Below are 17,842 nucleotides of genomic sequence, written 5' to 3' on the forward strand. Positions count from 1 at the left end.
ATACAGCCCCTTGCAATATGAATGACATGTCTGAGTATTACATGTTATTTGGGTACTTTTTCTGAGTGGAAGTACGCCTCTAGAATCAATTCATTAGTAAAATGCGGCAAGGGGAATTTACTAATCACCCTGTATAATTGAGCCTTAAAGTTGGACGATGCTAGGGAATCGACATAGGTAGGGAATTGCTTAACTGTATTATTTCCACAACACCTCAGACAGTATAGAAATGTTTGCTTCAAGTTTACTCTGTCATCTCCAAACAGCAGAAAGGATCTCATTGACATCTTCCATCCACTCAGCATAACTGCTGCATATGCAGACAGAATAATTGGTAGTCATTTACATGAACCACGGCTGGTCAGACTAGAATCTTCCAACATTGAGGGGGAAGAATCTTTGTATGAAATTAATATGTGAAGAAACTTATATATGTAGTCCTGATGAAAGATATATTCATTGGTCATGCAGCCGTATGAGTTCGATTGTAACATTTCATGATGTGTGAGAGAGAAATCAAGTGCCTGTCATGTGTCAATTGTCTTTTGTCTTGCAGTCTATGCTTAAATGTGTTCGCGAAGGAAAAGAAAAAGAAACCGACACAGTTTTATCAAATTTGATCCCTAAAGAAGATGCAGAAGAAGGAGAAAAGCGTGATCCTGAAGAAGTGTACAAAAACAAGAACTCTCAGCCACCGCCGCCACCACCACCACCTCCTCCTCCATTGCCTCCATCACCAGATTTCTCAAAGGAAATGCTGCCTCCACCACCGTTTCCAGACCAGGAAGTCGGAGAACAAAATAAAAAGAGCCTGCCAGCACCACCTCCATTACCTCCATCAAGCACTAACAAAGAGCCGGTGCCGGATAGCGACATGAAAACTGCCATCGATGTAGCAAATGCTACCAATGCCTATGCACAGCAGATGTACTTGCACTCGATGTATCAGGCGCAGATGATGAACATGCCCATGCAGTACTGGATGGGTCCCCCTCCTCCATCTATCTCGCCTTTCGGGACGGTTGTCACCAATCAGATGCCTCCTATGATTGGTGGCATGAACCTGCCACCTCCGCCACCCCCACCACCACACGCAGCTATGCATTCATACTCCAGTGACATTGCCAAATAACTTGAATCCTCGTCCTCCACAAACACAGATGCCTCCCTTGTACAAAAATCAAATGTTCTGATAGATATATTAGAGGAAGGGAGAAAAAGAAAGGCTTATTTTAAAACTTTTTTTTTTGGAATTTTATATTGCACATTCGGAATCAAGGCAATGCAATGTTTTGTCAAAAAGTCAGTCTCTTTCACGTTTGTTTTTTTTTTGTTCAGTCATAAATTTTTATTTCACAAATGAATTATTCTGAATTATGATTATTATTTATTAATCTGAATACCGAATATCATTTTTCTTTTATGCCATGTGTTCGTTTTGTGTTTGGCTTTTTTTCTTCGGTGAATGTAATGAGACAGAATACAAATGCATTATATACTTAATATTTTCATATTATTCAACATTATGCATTAGTTAGAAATTTTGTTACTCGTTTTAAGTTTTATTGGGAAAAACTAAATTTTACTTGGAGAGTATATTGGATAATAGGCTAATTGAGAATATTTTAGAGGAGATATCGTTTGATTGGTTTGTCTTGTTCAAGTTATTGAATTTTGGTATCGTTTTTTTTTTTTTTTTTTTTTTTTTTTTTTTTTTATAATTTAATATATTTTACTCACAACTTTCATTCAGACTTTGACAACCATTGCCAAAATTCAAATATCTGACTAAAGCTTTTGTTAGGATACCCTGGGTGTTCGTCTACCTATATCAAAGTACCATATGATGTATTCGCTGACTCTCAAAAATCTCGGACATCAATTCTCTTGATCATTGATCCCTCACCCCCACTTCCTCATAGCACCTGAATCTACCAGGGGCCCACTTCAAATCGTGGCCAAGCCTTGCTGATGGCTAATGGCCCACTTCTACGGTGGTAGATATGCTGATATAAATCCCAAAAACTTTGTGTTGTTCTGAGATTCCAATTTAGTAACCACACAGAAACTGTTAGGCACCAATACCAATTATTTAGCCATAATTGCCACTTGACGTCTTGGGATATGTCAAGCCCTAGGCTATAAATGTCTTTGTATTCAGTTATGTTTGCCTATCATTATTTATTCTGGGCCCCCTCTGCCTTCGTGACCCCTTCCCCATGTCTCCACCCAAGAACTGCTGGCGTACAACAATATATCATAGCTGCCAAGTCTCCCAAATTTTCCGTGAATCTCCTGAATTTCTACTCTATTACCCGGACATCCAAAAAATTATTTTATCTCCCGAATTTTGTCCATAATTGTAAAAAATCCCTACATCTAGGGGAAAAAATTATTCCCAAGAATTTACCCAAAAAAAAACAAAAACCTCTGCTTCATAAGCGTTGTGTAAATTGTCACTATTTCGTCAACTCACAAAAAAATAATTCATTTTCGCGGAGAAAACACAAAATTCTCGCTATCAGCAAGCATCAATCCGGCCTTTCAAAATCCAAAATTGGCACAATCGCATGTATCTGCTTTATTCGTGTGTCCCGTTTCGGGCCCGATGCAGATTTTTTGGTTTGTGAGATTTTATTTTTGATAAGTAATTTTTAACCCAAGGACTTTAACCTACTGGTTGGCCATGATTAGCGATGGCTTGCACGGTAAATGGAAAAATATCCCTAAAGTTTCCCTTTTACTAATGAAAAGTCCCTAACATTTTTTAAAAGATCCCTTTTAAATTTATTTTTGTACAGAATTTTTGGATCCGTGTAAGAACTTCTCGAGTTCTCACTCTCCAAGGTTGGTGGCTATGATATATATGTGTGTGGCTGTTTATGCACATTTAGGGCTGGGCAGGACAAATTTTTTCTGGCATGCCATGATAACCATAGTGACACAAGATTGTCTGCCACAAAAATTTTCATGTACCGCTTTTCTGCATTGAAACCTTCTTTTGCGTCCTCTTACATCAAAATTGGGTGCTGTGTATGGTGGAGAGTGTCTGGTCTTTGATATTGGGCGTGGGTTAGAAATAGATTGACCGGTACTAGTTTGGGGCTACTATTTACACTGCAGATTTTCAAATCATGGATTGGTTCCTGCCTTTCTTTTTTGCAAACATGGTGTAGAGCAGCGTTTCTCAACCTTTCTGAACCCAGGGGCCAATAAAATGTCTGAAATAATTTTAAGGACCACTAACTTAGTACAGTAGAACCTCATTATATCCCTTCCAGACCAGAGCATTCATTTTCAAAATGTTTTTTGTATTTTTGATGACATTTTGTTTTGACATTGATGACATTTTGTTTTGACATTGATGACATTTTGGTTTGACATTGATGACATTTTTCAAATGTTTTGACATTTGATGACATTTTTGCATACTCAAAAAATGCATTGAAAACATAACCATAGATTATTGTGTTGTTTTCCATAAACATGAATGCACTGCATGACTCATACAATTTGCTAGCCAGGAAAATCAAGCTTAATGCAGTGTATACGTACAAATCAACTGATTCCAAAAACACTGTTTTTATTTGTTATAACCCCCCCCCCCCAGACTTTCATTAATACGGACAACCTTCAGTTCCTATTAGTCTTCTATAATGAGGTTCTACTGTATAAGGTTTCAATCTTTTTATTGAAACTTACGTGAATAGTAATTATATTTGTGGGGTGGGGATGCCATGAAGTTGAATAATTTTCATTCAATTATTGGAATTTAATTTTGAAACTGTTTAAGGACTCTTTATTTCAGATTCGTGGATTCACCCCTGGCTCCAAAGCAGAATATGTCAAAACTGACATGCATCGCAGAAAAATTGGTACTGCTGCAGAAGAATTTCTATAATAATTTCGTGATTAAAAACTCTACTGTGTATATATAGAAAACAATATTATGGGAATTTTTACCGCAGAAAAATTTTCAGTCAGCTGAAGGTTTGTTGCAGAACATTCTGCTTTGGGGACCCCTAGTTTAAACTGGTGGTGGGGCTTATATCCAGGTATCGAATGACTCCTTGGTGTTGGTTGTTGGAAAGATTTCAGGGGGGTCTGTGAGCTTTGGATGATGAAAAGAATTAACTCATTGTTTCCATATTGTGTTGTGTGAAGTCATCAGTGGTCTTCATCTTATTGGCATGAGGGGTCTGTGGAACACAAAGGGTTAATAACCCCTCCGATTGAGGCCCTTGGACAAATCTAATGAGGATTCCAAAGAAAATGAAATATGCTGTTAATATTGTGTTTTTAATCATTGATCTCAACAATCATTGTACAGTGATATCTCGGCTTACAAATACCTCAGCTTACTAATTTTTCAGGTGACAAAGAATTTTTCAGGATTTTTCTGCATCGGCTATTGAATACAGATTCGGTTAACAAACATTTTCATTGATATGAGTGCTTATGCTAATGTAACACAGCCACGTTGTGAGCTGAATTTTCACTCCAATCATCATCATCATCAGGATTTCTATCACTTGAGCCTGATTAACTCATGCCCCCCTCCCCCCCCCCCCAATCTGAATCTTTTTCCAGATGTACCTTCACTCCTCTTCCTCGAAGTTTTGAACCGGTTCATGTATAATGACTAGGGATGCGTAAATTTCGTATTTACGAAATAACCGTGATAAATGTGAAATTTGAAAATTTCGCCAAATAAATGTTAAAATTTAATTTTTTATTAATTTTTAGCAAAATGTAGGTAATTTATACTTTTTTGAAGTAGGAAAGTCATAATTTTGCTCTGTTGTGAGCGTGCTTGAAAGGGAAACCACAAGCATTCTCCTTTCCCCTCTGATATTGTGTTAGATGCAAATACAGTTGAGTTCTGTTATAACATAGCCTTTAGGTGATTCGAGAAGTATATGTAATAACCGATGTGTATGTCATGAGGGAGGTGTTGAAATTAGCTTACATAGCAATAACAACATATATGCATTATTGAGATTGTTGCAGACAAAATAAGCTTATGCAGCACATAATTGAAATACAGCATGAATGTAGTTTTGATATCTGAAAAGTTTTTGAAATTTATTAGAAAACGCAAGATATGCAACAACATGCAGACATTTTTGGAAATGTTTTCCCTTTGAAATTGTCACCTATCAATAACTTGAATTAGCAGAGCTTTTTAAAAGTGAATGAGTTGATTTGCAACAATTCTTCTTTTATCACTGCCATCCATAAAAAAAAAAACACAAAGTAATAAAAACAAGTAAAAATTCAATAATTCGAAAAGAATAAACGATACGGTTTTGCTCAGAAAGACAAGATTTTATTAAATGTGAAAAATTTTATTGACAAAATAGTTACATTTATCGTTGACAGATAGAGTTATCTATTTTAATAAGTTTTTATAAAAATATTCTGTGCCATCTGTTGATGAGAAATGTAACTATTAATACAATTGAACGAGCAACGTTAGTAGACCCAAAATTGCAAAAGGAACTACGGCTATACGCATTTCGGAACTATATGAAGTTCCAAAACGCGTAAAGTCAAATGCGCAGGAGACATGAATGACATAATGAGACATGAATAGGCCAAATTTTGAGGATTACATAGCTGTATGTTATATCAATGGTAAATGTTTATCCGGGTTATGTTATAAGTGTACTCGACTATATATGCAGCTTTTTGGAATTTCAGAAAAACATGCATTTGAAAAATAAGGTTAAATTAGGAGAAACTAGCGATATATTACTACAATGTTAGATTTCAACTAAATACAGTCAAACCCCGTTATAGTGAACTGACTGTAGATCCAATAAAAAGTTCACTATATCCCAAGATTCACTATATCCAAATTTGTTGAATCATTGAAGTTAGTTCAATAGGTGGTCAGTTGGGACCACTGAAAAAGGTCACTATAACCGAGAGTTCACTATATCCCGGGTTCGACTGTACTTTAACAGTTTCCAGTAATATGGCCATTGCCCATAAGTAAAACCATCCAGTAAATCGCCCATAGATGGTGATAGACCGGAGTTGTGCTCAGTTTGAAAGAAAGAAAGTAATATGGCCAGTTTTTTTTTAATGCGAAATTTTTGATTGATTTGAACTATGTTTTATTTATTCCAGAATACAAAATTTTTCATTTGGAATTTGTTATTGCAAAATTTCTGATCTGAATGCTTTTTGCGAATAAATGTGAAATTTCTTATTTTGATTTTTTTTTGCAAATAAATGCAAAATTTCTGATTTCAAAACACTTTTTTTTTGCAAAATTTCAAAAAACATTTTTGCAAAATTTACGTATCTCTAATAATGACAGATTAAGCTAATAGAAAATTCATTGGGGAAAAAAATAAGACAGTGTTTTCAGAGCACTCATTCTTTCAGTGCAAGAACTCTTTAACGTTGAATTGAACATTCTGGACACGCTCGAGGAGCTTATCTTCTCAATCTGTAAGTATCAGATGTGAAAATGAGCTGACCAAATCAAAAACAGATGGGGACTCCTATGAACTTAACTGGGTTGTGTCAATATCAGTTTTAGTCTGCTAAAGCTTGTGTCAGTTGTGTACATACTGTAAAGTAAAAAGATCTTCAGTATCTAATTTTCATGTAAAAATTCTCATCTATCCAATTTTTGAAGCAGTTCATTTTAGCTTTTGGTCAGTTTCATCTTTTCTATGGCCCCCAAAGCATAATATGCGGAAATCTGCAACGTACATTGCAGAACAGTCTAGAAGAATTTTAAGAAATATGTAGAAAACGCTATTATGGGAATTTTTGCCACAGAACATTTCCAGTCAGCCGAGGGCTCGTTGCAGAACAATGCAAAACATTCTGCTTTTGGGTTTATAGCGCTCCTTGTGTTAAAAAAACACTTATCTTTAAATTTGAGGCCGTATTCTGGGTTGAATTAAATGATTTTCGATCAAGACCTATGAAAAATCATGTTTCATTTAACGAAGATTTTGGTTATTCGAACATGATTCCAGAATGAATTATCTTTGTTAGCCGAGGTATCACTGTATTGTTATCTTTTGGTTCAGAATCGAAGTGCTTGAATTCAATCATATTATCAATTTTATTTTTTCCCCATTTGCATGTAATTATTGTTATGGACTGTTTGTATGTGTCGATTTTGAAAATTTTCTTGCATGTTCATCTATACCAATAACTATCCATAGAAATCAGTTGGAACTTGGTTCAAGCACGTCTGAGTGCATGAAAAATCATACGTGCTCACATACTGGTTTTCATTTGAATTATCGTTTTGTGCATTGCTAAGGAAAATTTGGTATGTTTTCCATTTCTTTTCCTATGTTGAAATCATGGTGGTTAGTGATATTTCCGCTCATAAATGGTCTAATGTTTTTCAGAAAATTCTTCCTTTCGACAACAATTTACATATTGTCTTGCTTTATTGGATGATTTCTACAAAACTGCTTTGTTTCTATGTCACATATTTAGTGACATCATAAAAATAATTTTTCGGGTGAAGTTAAACGTCGATCACAAGAGATAATAACAGCAATATTCTCCTCTGTTTTCCTCTACTAACTTCTTTTTAAAAAGGGCAAGTTAGTTGTGGCGGATTTGTGAATGTGCGAGGAATGACAGGGTTTTAAAAAACCCCACGACTGTATATTGTACTTTCTGGATTTTATCGGAGAAGGTTCAAGTTATATATATATATATATTAGACGAATATATATGTCAAGGGACCATATTGGCAACTAACTGAAAATAAGATTGATTTCAATCATTATCGATCATGGTTACTTCTAAAATAAATTCTTTTTTGTATTGCATGTGTTCTGTTTTTGTCGAAATGTGTTACTTTTTCCTGTCGATTTTGAATAAATATGATCTACCTTTTCCACAGTGTGTACAATGGATTATGAGATTTATGTTTTGTAATGTAAATGATAATAAAGGAAATTATATTATATTTTATGGTTGGCTCTCTGACATGAAAAAAACAATGTCTATCGCCTTCGTTCAGATGGAGCTAGAGATGTAAATATGAGTTTGACAAATGTCATTGTCTTTTCTGATGTACAAGAATGCAGTGTCATTTTTACGTTGCAAAATAGTGTAATATGTCAATAAAAATCAGATAATATTGTTTATTTGCTTGTTGTGTTATTATTTGGTACAGTTATAGTTGGTTCTTTGTTTGATTTCTGTCTCTTGTTTACTTTCTGAATCTTGTGTACTACAATGTGATATGTTCTTAAAGAGTCACTTAAATTTCAGCCATTATCAACAATGATGATAATGGCTCAAGGAAATGATTCTACATAAGTTGAATTTCATAATTGAATAAGAAAAATACATAAGTTGATATTCTTATGCTTCATTTCGATGAGTTGACAGTTAGATATTACTTTGATAATTTGATAAAATTACTGAAATGATTCCATTTTCAACGCCTTATATCCTCGTTATAATATAATTGCATCAAAGAAAAGCTTATGAATCCTCAGGGCAGAACCTTGAGTCTCTGGGTGAAGGTTTTTTTTTAGCCCCTATATACCTGGCCAGAAGTATCTATCCCAATTTACATACTTATTCTCGAAAATCATTGTACCAAATCTCATTGTCACAAGACCCTCTATGCGCTTGAGGCCTTAGGGTGTGGTTTGGGTGGGCCCCTGTAGATTCTAAGTTTTTTATTCCAATGTTATGCTAACAAATGCGTGGTGATGGTCCTTTTTATTCATTATATTAGGACCTATGGCTTCATCTCTGAAATTTTTTTTTGTTTCGAATTTCTGTTGAATCAATGAGGGGTGTCCTGAAATATATTGGCGTTTTTTTAAAAAGCAAAATCAGGATAACATGTAGTGATAAAAAAAAGTAATTCTGCGGCAGATTTGCAGTGCAGGCCACAAAATTTATCCAGGAAGCTGTATTTTTGTTAGTAGAAAATATTACCAATAGATGACATTATAAATCCGATCATCATTTGTTGTGACTTGGATGAATCATTCAAGATATACAAGACTGTTCATGGCCTTGTCAGATTGCTAGATGTTTCTAATTTGTATTTGAAGAACGTTCAAATTACCACTCCATTGCGTTGCACCCTTCCGACTACAGAGGGTACAAAATGGCCATCACATTCCTCTGAATTAACCTTTTCTGTGGCATTCACTTGATATCTCGCTTAACTTGATGCTTTGTATTTCGGAAATGACAGGCCCAAAGAGCTTTGTGAATTCCTCCTCTCTGTAAATTGTGCTTCCCAACCTGTCAGATCAACTGCTGGTGGACTGAGCTAGCTTTTGTTCAAGTCTTAATTGGAGGAGAGAGGCGGTATTAAATATACCCCTTTTTCCCCCTCTTCTTTTTAGGGGTGGTATATTATGTGTGCGATATAAATAATAGGAAAAGAGTGTCTTTCTCAGTTTATTGTTCTGGTTTGAGAAAAAAAGCATAATCAGCTGCACAAAATTAGGGAATAAACAGGTTTTTCTTTGTTTTTTTTGTTTTTTTTTTTTTTGAAAAAGGTATGGCATTTTGAAGAGTTGTTTGGTTATTTCCTCTGTGACAGTTACAATGCAAATCAGTTCAATTTATAAAATCATGGAAAGGATTAGATTTACAATTTCTTTGTTATGGAGCCACTTGAAGGATGCTGTGATTCTCAAACGTCATTTATTTTTCAGCTGCTGGTGTGAAGCTGTCTGTCAGTACGATTTCACAATAATAACTATAGGACAATCAATGTGTTTGCCTGTCCCGCAAATTTGCTGTCAAAATTACTTTTTTTCACATGTGACATCCTGAACACAAGTTCTTCCTGATATTGCTTTGTGAAAATCGTCAGTCCATTTCAGAACATCCTGTATATGAGTTTTTTGGGGATCAAAAGTTGCTCATGGTCTTCCATTTCAAACTTCAAGCCAGAGGTGTGTACATGCAAGGAGGGAGGTATAGGGGACTCGTGCTCCCTTCTCAAGATGATCAAAAGGTTATATTTTTTAATATTTTCATTAAAAAATTAAAATGTAAAAAAAACCTTTTATATGTGTGATTTTAATCAATTTCTGTTTATTTAGAATACTATTTAAAGGTTGGTAACTCAAAATTTCTCTGAAATTCCTTGTGCCTCCTACCAGCAAACGCTGATTCTACGTATTCCCCCTGCTTCAAGCTCCCTTAAATCTAGATATTCAGTAGCAGCGACAAGTTTTCCATTAAATGCACATGAAGATCCAGAAAAGGGCAGGCGGGGATCAAGGGCAACGTGTAAAAAAGGGTGACACATTGTTTAGGTTAAGTTGATCATACCGTTTTTTATTTTATGGGATAGATAGTTTTCTCCATAAAAATTTATCTCCCCCCTTCTCTGGATTTACGTCTGAAAGAAGGGGGTAATGGCCTCTCGCTCCTGCTTTTTTTTCCAGGAAATTTGAATATCCAGAATCAATTTTTTTAACCCCTTTATGATCATGAGCGAAATATTGCGGCCAAATGCAAATGAAAGAAACTGATTCCAGCTGTCCTCTGTTTCCTTTACCTCTTTTCTTATCGCTAAACTTCATTGCAACTCATCGAACGGTTGTTTTTTTCCTATCTTTCTGTGCTCCTGTTAATGGATTCCTACCACCACCCCATTCGAATTCATCTTTATTTATATTAGAGATGGAAAAGAACACATGAGGGGAGGGACACAATTATGCACATTCTGTTGAAATAGGAGAGTGGGTGAGAAATCTTTTCCCTTTCATGTCTGATACTTCTATAATATTGATCATACAAATTTGTTGCCAAAAGCTTGTGCGTTAAGGGGTTCAATCCGAACTGGAACAACTTCGGATTTGAACGGCATGAGATTTTCACGTTTGCTGGAAAAAAAACTAACAACTGTAGAAGAGAATATAATTCCAAAAGAGTCTGCACAGCGATAACGGTAATCAGTGCCATTACCGAAATAAAGATGTCGGTTAGGCCAGATTGATGTTTCAGGAATCTTCAATCTCATCTATCCTGCCTTGCTATAAACGCGTTTTTGCGGACGCTCATTCCCTTCCATTTTCTCTTGGGATGCGGTAGTCCCATTCAATAAGACATTTGCCTGTCATAAAGCACTAAAGAGCAGCGGCCACACGGAACACTGCTCTGCTTAAGAGCACTCCAATGTTCTGTATTCGAAACAGGCTCGGCCTTCATGAAAATCACCTGTAGTTCACACATGAACTTCTTGATGATAGATATTTCAAAAAAACCATTTGAAATCCTATATCAACTGTTGGTAGTGAGTGACTATGGTACGACAAAAACAAAAGAAATCAGAAAGAATAGTATTACTCTATTTTACCTTCCAATCTAAAAGCTAATTGAAATTATTGGAATTCCTTCGGTACCATGACTGTTTGGTATACATCTACTTTCGATATCATCAACAACTCCATGGACGTCCTACAGGAGTACACAACCTCTGGTTCGCGTATGTGTGTACTCCACAGTGTTCGTGAAAAGAAGTGCCAATCAACGTAAGTATATCAGTTTGTGGCGTACACCTCGCATATCCGGCCACGGAATGAAAAACGTGTAGGTGTAGCAGCCATTGATAAGGGTGCAAATGTTGTTGAAATAAAGATATTTTCTGTTTTACGTGCTCGTTGTGATGACTGTTTCTTGAGTAACTAGATTCCAACTTGGAAACCACTTGAAAATCAACACAGCCACACCCATCAATTAATTCAAATTTCATCAATACAGAGTTAACTACCAACACCAATTAATCTTCACGTCGATCATGAATCTGAAGATGAGTTCATCTCTCAAGGAAGTGCTGTAGTCGTAGATCATTGGGTGCATAAACTCCGGCTCGCAGGTTCTGGCCTTTTATTCCGAAGGGAAGCAATTTCGAAAAAATGTATCATTTCTTCAAAATTCGATTAAGAACGTGTGGTTAAATGTAATGGTTTCGATATTTCACTGAGATGGGAAGCGGGTGTGTGTCTGGTCTTCAAAGGTTAAATGCAATACAGAGGTCATAAAATAATTTTGCTGATATACGAGTTTCTAGCGGCCGCAAAAATTAACGAATGCGGATGAAGTTCGAAATATAGGTGTTTCAGAGCATGCTTTCAAGAATGAGTAGAGAAACAAAACCCTAGCTGTCACGATTGCAGTTACAGTAACAAAGTGAAGAATTCAATGACAACACTTTTATGCACTGCAAAGTGGTCGGCAGCAAAAAACAAAACAAATGGCGTTGCATCGGTATCTATAGTACCGTAAACGAATGAGGCTCTAGACGCAACGGAACATGAAAACAACTAATGCAGATCACATTTCTGCAGCGGAAAGTTCTCCTACGAGGGGTTAACACAGGCATCTTCAACCTGTTGCTCGCGAGCAGCACGGTACTTCCTAAAACACCCAGAGTGCTCGATGCTTGTGACTGACTTCATGCTTGAAAAGGTTGCAGACCTTTGGATTAGCACACCAATCCCTTGGTCAGGCAGAGTTTTTCGTGTATCGTATTCAGTGTACCTTTCTCTCTTGCGGCGGCGTTTATGGTGTTACAGGTAGCATTTCAACGCCATTCATGGTTTTTCATTGCTAAATATATGCAATGCATAAAAGTGAGTATTGCCATTTGAATTTTTCGAAATTTTGTTATTGTGACTGTAACCACGAATGATGGGGTTTGTTTTGCTCTTCATTCGTGAGTGCATACTTTGAAACACCTATATCTCGAATTTCGTTCGCATTCGTTGATTTATGTGACCACTAGGGTTTCGTGTATCGGAAAAATTATTTTATGACCACCCTGTATATATATATATATTGATTTGTAGTAGTATACAGCGAAAACTGTGTATAACGATACTTTTTGGTCATTCAATAGTAATAACGCAAATGCTCAAACTGTGTACAACATTTTTCATAGGTCTATAACGTAGGTATTACTGTATAGAGCAGGGGTGGCCCACTTCTTTCTGTTCGTGGGCCACATCAGCGGTGCAACTTTGGTGTAATAAGCCGCTCCATTATTAATTGAATTAATTAGTTATCAAATTAATTTCGTCACTAGAAATAAGTTTGTAAGCAGTTTGTTAATCAAGTTGTTGGAACCGATAGGTCAAATACTGATCACAAATTTAATCTTTTCACTGTACTTTTGCCTTGTCGCGGGCCGCACAAAATCACTTCACGGGCCAGTTGTTGGTCACTCCTGGTGTAGAGCATTTTTGATTTTGATAATCTTGATTAATAATGATTTGATGTAATAATAAGCCTCAGTGCTAAAAATCAAACTTTTAATCCGTGTTTTAATGATATTTATACGTGAGAAAGTAATACAGCTGTTATACGGCCAGCTAAATTAATCCCGGATCGAAACAGCTCGTGAACCGAATAGTTCGTGATACAGTCGAATTCCGTTGAACTACAAGAGACCAGAGACCACTTTGTTATAAAGAAATGCCAGGTTTTTGCATTTTATTCCTATGAAAACTTATTTGGAGGATTAGAAAAATGTTCGTTAAAACGAGATTTTTGCTATAACGGTATTCGTTAAAACGGGATTCGACTGTATAAATTAAGACTTTTTCACGATAAAAATCTTTTGTCCTCTGTTCGGTGTTTTTTACTTTGATCATGAGAGGGCGTGGCGCAACCACGTTTCTTTTCCTTTCAGGAAATGTGTGGCGAGAGACCCGTGTAATCATAATCGTATTATAAATTAATGTTAGTCAAAGCCGTACTGATTCGTCAATGTTTGTTTGGGATTTGGTTGAAACTGTAAACATCAGACAACACAAATTAACGTCCTCATGCCTGCCATGGGCTTTAGGACTGAATGTTTACAATACCAAATTAACGTCCTCCATGCTTGGCTTGTCGTAGTCCTTAAGTCATTCTTGAGCCCATATCAGGCATAGAGGACGTTAATTTGATATCGTAAACATTGTGTCCCGAAGCCCATGGTCAAGCGTAGAAGACATTAATTCTTATAATCTTGTAAACATCATTTGATTTGTGTATAGATAGAAAACACGAGGAGGAACGGTTAGTTCTTGTTCATTCGAACTCGTACTTATTAGAATCACGCAGTGGCGATTCATGGTCGGATATTTTTTTGGAGGAGGGAGCAGCAGATTTCCAAAAATATAGCGCCATCTGTCGGTGATAATGAAGAGCCGTAACTATGATTCTCCCCCCCCCCCGAGTACATGCACTATTTACAATTAGTAAAGTATTGCCTTGCATTCGATAATTTTTGTTTATCAAATTATTTTTCACATTATCTGTATATCTATGTAGTAAAAAAAAATAATGCTCTATCAACGCAACATAAATGTAAATGATTTGCGATATCTTATTAACATCAATGTTGGAAATCATTATTTAGGTCCAGCAGTTGCCATCAGCAATGGTTTTTTGCAAATTGCATGAAAATTCATACTCTTATTGTAATTTAAAAGATTTATTATATTTTAATAAAGTTCCAAGTATATTACATAAACAATATACATACCAATACATATGTATATTACATACCAATAATGTATATTATATATACATTAAAATATGTTCCAATTTTAAAAAATGAAAAAGATAGCTGTATGATAGATGGCAGCATCAACATCCGGGGCAAGTTTCTTTTTTTGTGTGGCCAACAACTTGTGTTAACTATACCCTTTCTCCTGTGTTTCTCAGTAATAAGGGTATCTTGTTTGGCTGCACGACGGAAAGCACGTTGGTACCAAACCCATTTAAATTATTAGATTAATGACTTGCTATTTTCAAGGGCGGTGAGCACTGCGCGCCTCCTTCACAAGTTGCTCCTGGAATCTCAATAACTCCCAAATATAAACGGGATGCTATTATTTTGTGAGGATTCTTTTGATGTGTTTCTGAATGGCACACCTGGAACTTGCGAAAGATTTCATTCATTCGGACACTCAAAATCTCATGCATTTTCATCATGGCTAAACACAGGGATTTTTGTCAACTTGGTTTTGACGCCACTTCCAATGCTCTATATAACAGGGTTTTTTTTTTTTAAATTTTTGATGTTAAAATTGTCACTTTGTCAAGTTCGGTAGTTATCACCCCCCCCCCCCCCCATCAATTGATACTGCCTGAAGTGTGTCTAATGTCAGTATTATGCACTATCTACCCTTTAAAAGTGTTAATGAAGTTGCCGAAGCTACTTTATACTTTGTTACTGCTAAAGCCAGGAGTTGGTCACTTTGACTACATCAACTGGACTGGCCAGTTCCCAATGTCTAAATTTTAGGCTTCAGCTAGTCCCTATATGTTGATCACTAAGATATCGATATTCAGATTCCTTCGATCGGTTAGCTATGGCTAATTATAAGTGGCCATAATTATCATAAAAAAATATGCCAACATGGCTATGACCCTAGACACAAGTCAGGTCTATCACCATCTATGGACAATTTACTACCTAGTGATTTGTGCCCAAAGCGTAAGTGTGTACCTAACAGTCTGATTTTTCAGTACTGCCATCTATATTTCAGAAGTGAAGTGTGGTGTAATGACTGAACATGTGTATGGTTTGTAGGTCTGTGGCAAGACCGGCTCTTGAAGTTTGAAACCTTAGAAAACCAACTTCAGCCGACCACCACTGTGGTGACAGTGGGGGTTCGAACCCAGGTCTCTGCAATGCAAGTAAGTCACTATGACCACTCGACCACCACAGCGGCCTCAGGAACCAGCAAAAACCCGAATTTCAGATGCTCGCCTCCCAAACTGGCTAACAGTAACATATACAGAGTTGCCAACTGCTACGTATTGTTTATAGTTTTTACGGATGGCCGCAATGAACTATAGAGCTATGGGAGACGCCCGACAATTTTGTATATGCAGAGAGAGGATCTCTCTTGTCTGTGCGCGAAAGGCAATCTGTAAAGTTGCATCTAAACCCATCGCTGTACCAACACCTTTTATAGTAGAAAGCCTATCCATGAATCTCCTGAAGTTGTCCATTTCATCTGTAGTCATTGCATATACTGCAGAAAAAGATAGATTTCACATATGTCGGCCTGCTTTATCCAATGGCTGCAAGTGAAATGGACTATTTCAGAGACGTCAAAGCTTTGCGAAAAGGCTTTCTGCTATAGGTGTTTGCTCTACTTGATGCCCAAACACACAAAACCTGTTTTCCATCAAAACCGCCCCATGCTGTGGGCTAAAAACAGGTTTTTCAATGGTTCGGCACGGCTGCCCTGGACCCGGCTTCATTTTCATAGTTGAGTTCGCAGAACTTGTATCGGAAAGAATGTTTTGTTGTAGCTGCCTTAGGAGCTCTGATGCAAAGAAAATGGGAATAGGAGGTCTAGGGTTGCTAGACGTGTATATAAACGACCCACGAGGACATATGCAGGTTGGGATTGCATTCAATATAGTATATGAAAGTGATGTGCAGAGTAGGCCTAAATCACTTTATGGAGTGAAACGACTGAATTATTTTATTCATCAACCAATCAATTAGAATTTCTCGTTGCAAATTGATACTAACAACATCAATAGCGAAGAGATGCCATAAATTTGGTAGCGCCTGATGATGATACTACCTCTTGATATAAGGATAGCCCATCTACATAATGATTTTTTTCCCTTGGTCTGCAGAATATCGATTTTTCACTGTATATTAACAATTACAAATTTATATTTTCTACTCAAACATGTGTCATGATTTTTTTCTATTTTGTAGGTGGATGCAGATTTCAAACTCAATCGGCTTTGTGTCCTGACGCTGCTTGACAGTGATGATGATATTTATAAGGCTCGACAGCATATCCAGTTGAACGAAAGCTGGGTTTCATTTTATAAATTTATATTTTCTCTATATCTTTTACTAGGCATAATGTATCCCCCAAAAGAATAAAACACTGGAAATGTTTTTATTATCAATTGTTTCTTTAGTGTTGTGTGTTATTGTCATTTGAGTTGTATGTAACACTTCCTCCCCCTGCATTCATGATAATAATGGAAATGCATATGAGGTTTTTTCAAAACGTATCTGATCATAATTTTCCTGTGCATGAACTGGTGAAGCTATGTAGGTCATCCTAGCATGTACGCTTGATTTTTTTCCCTGCCTGCAAAACCTGCCAGGCGAGTCAGGAAGCATAAGCAAACTCACATTTTATTTTTGACAAAATGGCAGGATGAACGTGAACAATGATACTGCATTAATCATTATGGAGCTATCCATTGTGACGCAGAACTTCTTGGTAATTGTTGTGTCATGTGGTGCATACTCGTGATGAACCACTCTGCTGGAGTGAAAGATGACGGTCAGTATGACATTGAATCTCCCAAAACTAGAATCGTCGAAGTGGAATGAACAGATCGAAAGCAGATGTTTTCCTCACTTGCAAGGTCTCTGATTATGATTCCATTATCCTGCATAACGGGAGTTCTCTCTTGATCAATAACAATCTCATTTCTGGATGTTGAGGGGCCTACCAGAACATGATTCACTCTCCAATGATGTGCAGCCATCATTGAAGTGGTGGTACCACTCCATCGGGTGTGGTGCCCATTGTTTTATCTCCGGAGACCTGTCAAATCTTGCGGATTGTTTACACTTGGGAATCGCCAAGATTCGCACAAAATTCAATGCACTAGCATTGTTCAAGTTTTTCCTGCCATTTTGTCCAAAACAGAAATGCAACAAAGCGCTCACACTTCCTCACTCATCGGTGGTCTGCCAACAGGAAAAAAATTCAAGAACGCATACTAGGATTACCTATACACTGCATAAAAACTACGCCTTCCTAGCTTCATCATTTCACACACGTAAATCACGCTGGCCTGATAGCCCCAGGTAGATAAG

General features: G+C 36.7%; 1 protein-coding gene across 6 annotated transcripts in view; it reads left to right on the forward strand.

The window, feature by feature from the left end:
• Window positions 1-16,942, forward strand: part of LOC149068056 (uncharacterized) — a 51,535-nt gene extending 34,593 nt beyond the window's left edge. For 4 of the 6 annotated variants that reach the window (XM_089251498.1, XM_089251497.1, XM_089251495.1 and 1 more), the window contains exon 7: window positions 557-8,138. In XM_089251498.1, coding sequence (XP_089107624.1) covers window positions 557-1,132 — 576 coding nt within the window. In that variant the 3' untranslated portion in view covers window positions 1,133-8,138. Of the gene's footprint in view, window positions 1-556; window positions 8,139-16,714 lie in introns of those variants that run through there. The other 2 variants (XM_089251499.1, XM_089251500.1) reach the window with 1 other exon arrangement.
• The last annotated feature ends 900 nt before the right edge of the window (window positions 16,943-17,842 follow it).

This window comes from Pholcus phalangioides, unplaced genomic scaffold, assembly GCF_987345545.1.
Source record: "Pholcus phalangioides strain wild (caught in Gottingen) unplaced genomic scaffold, Ppha-v1.0 ptg000027l_1, whole genome shotgun sequence".
NCBI lineage: Eukaryota > Metazoa > Arthropoda > Arachnida > Araneae > Pholcidae > Pholcus > Pholcus phalangioides.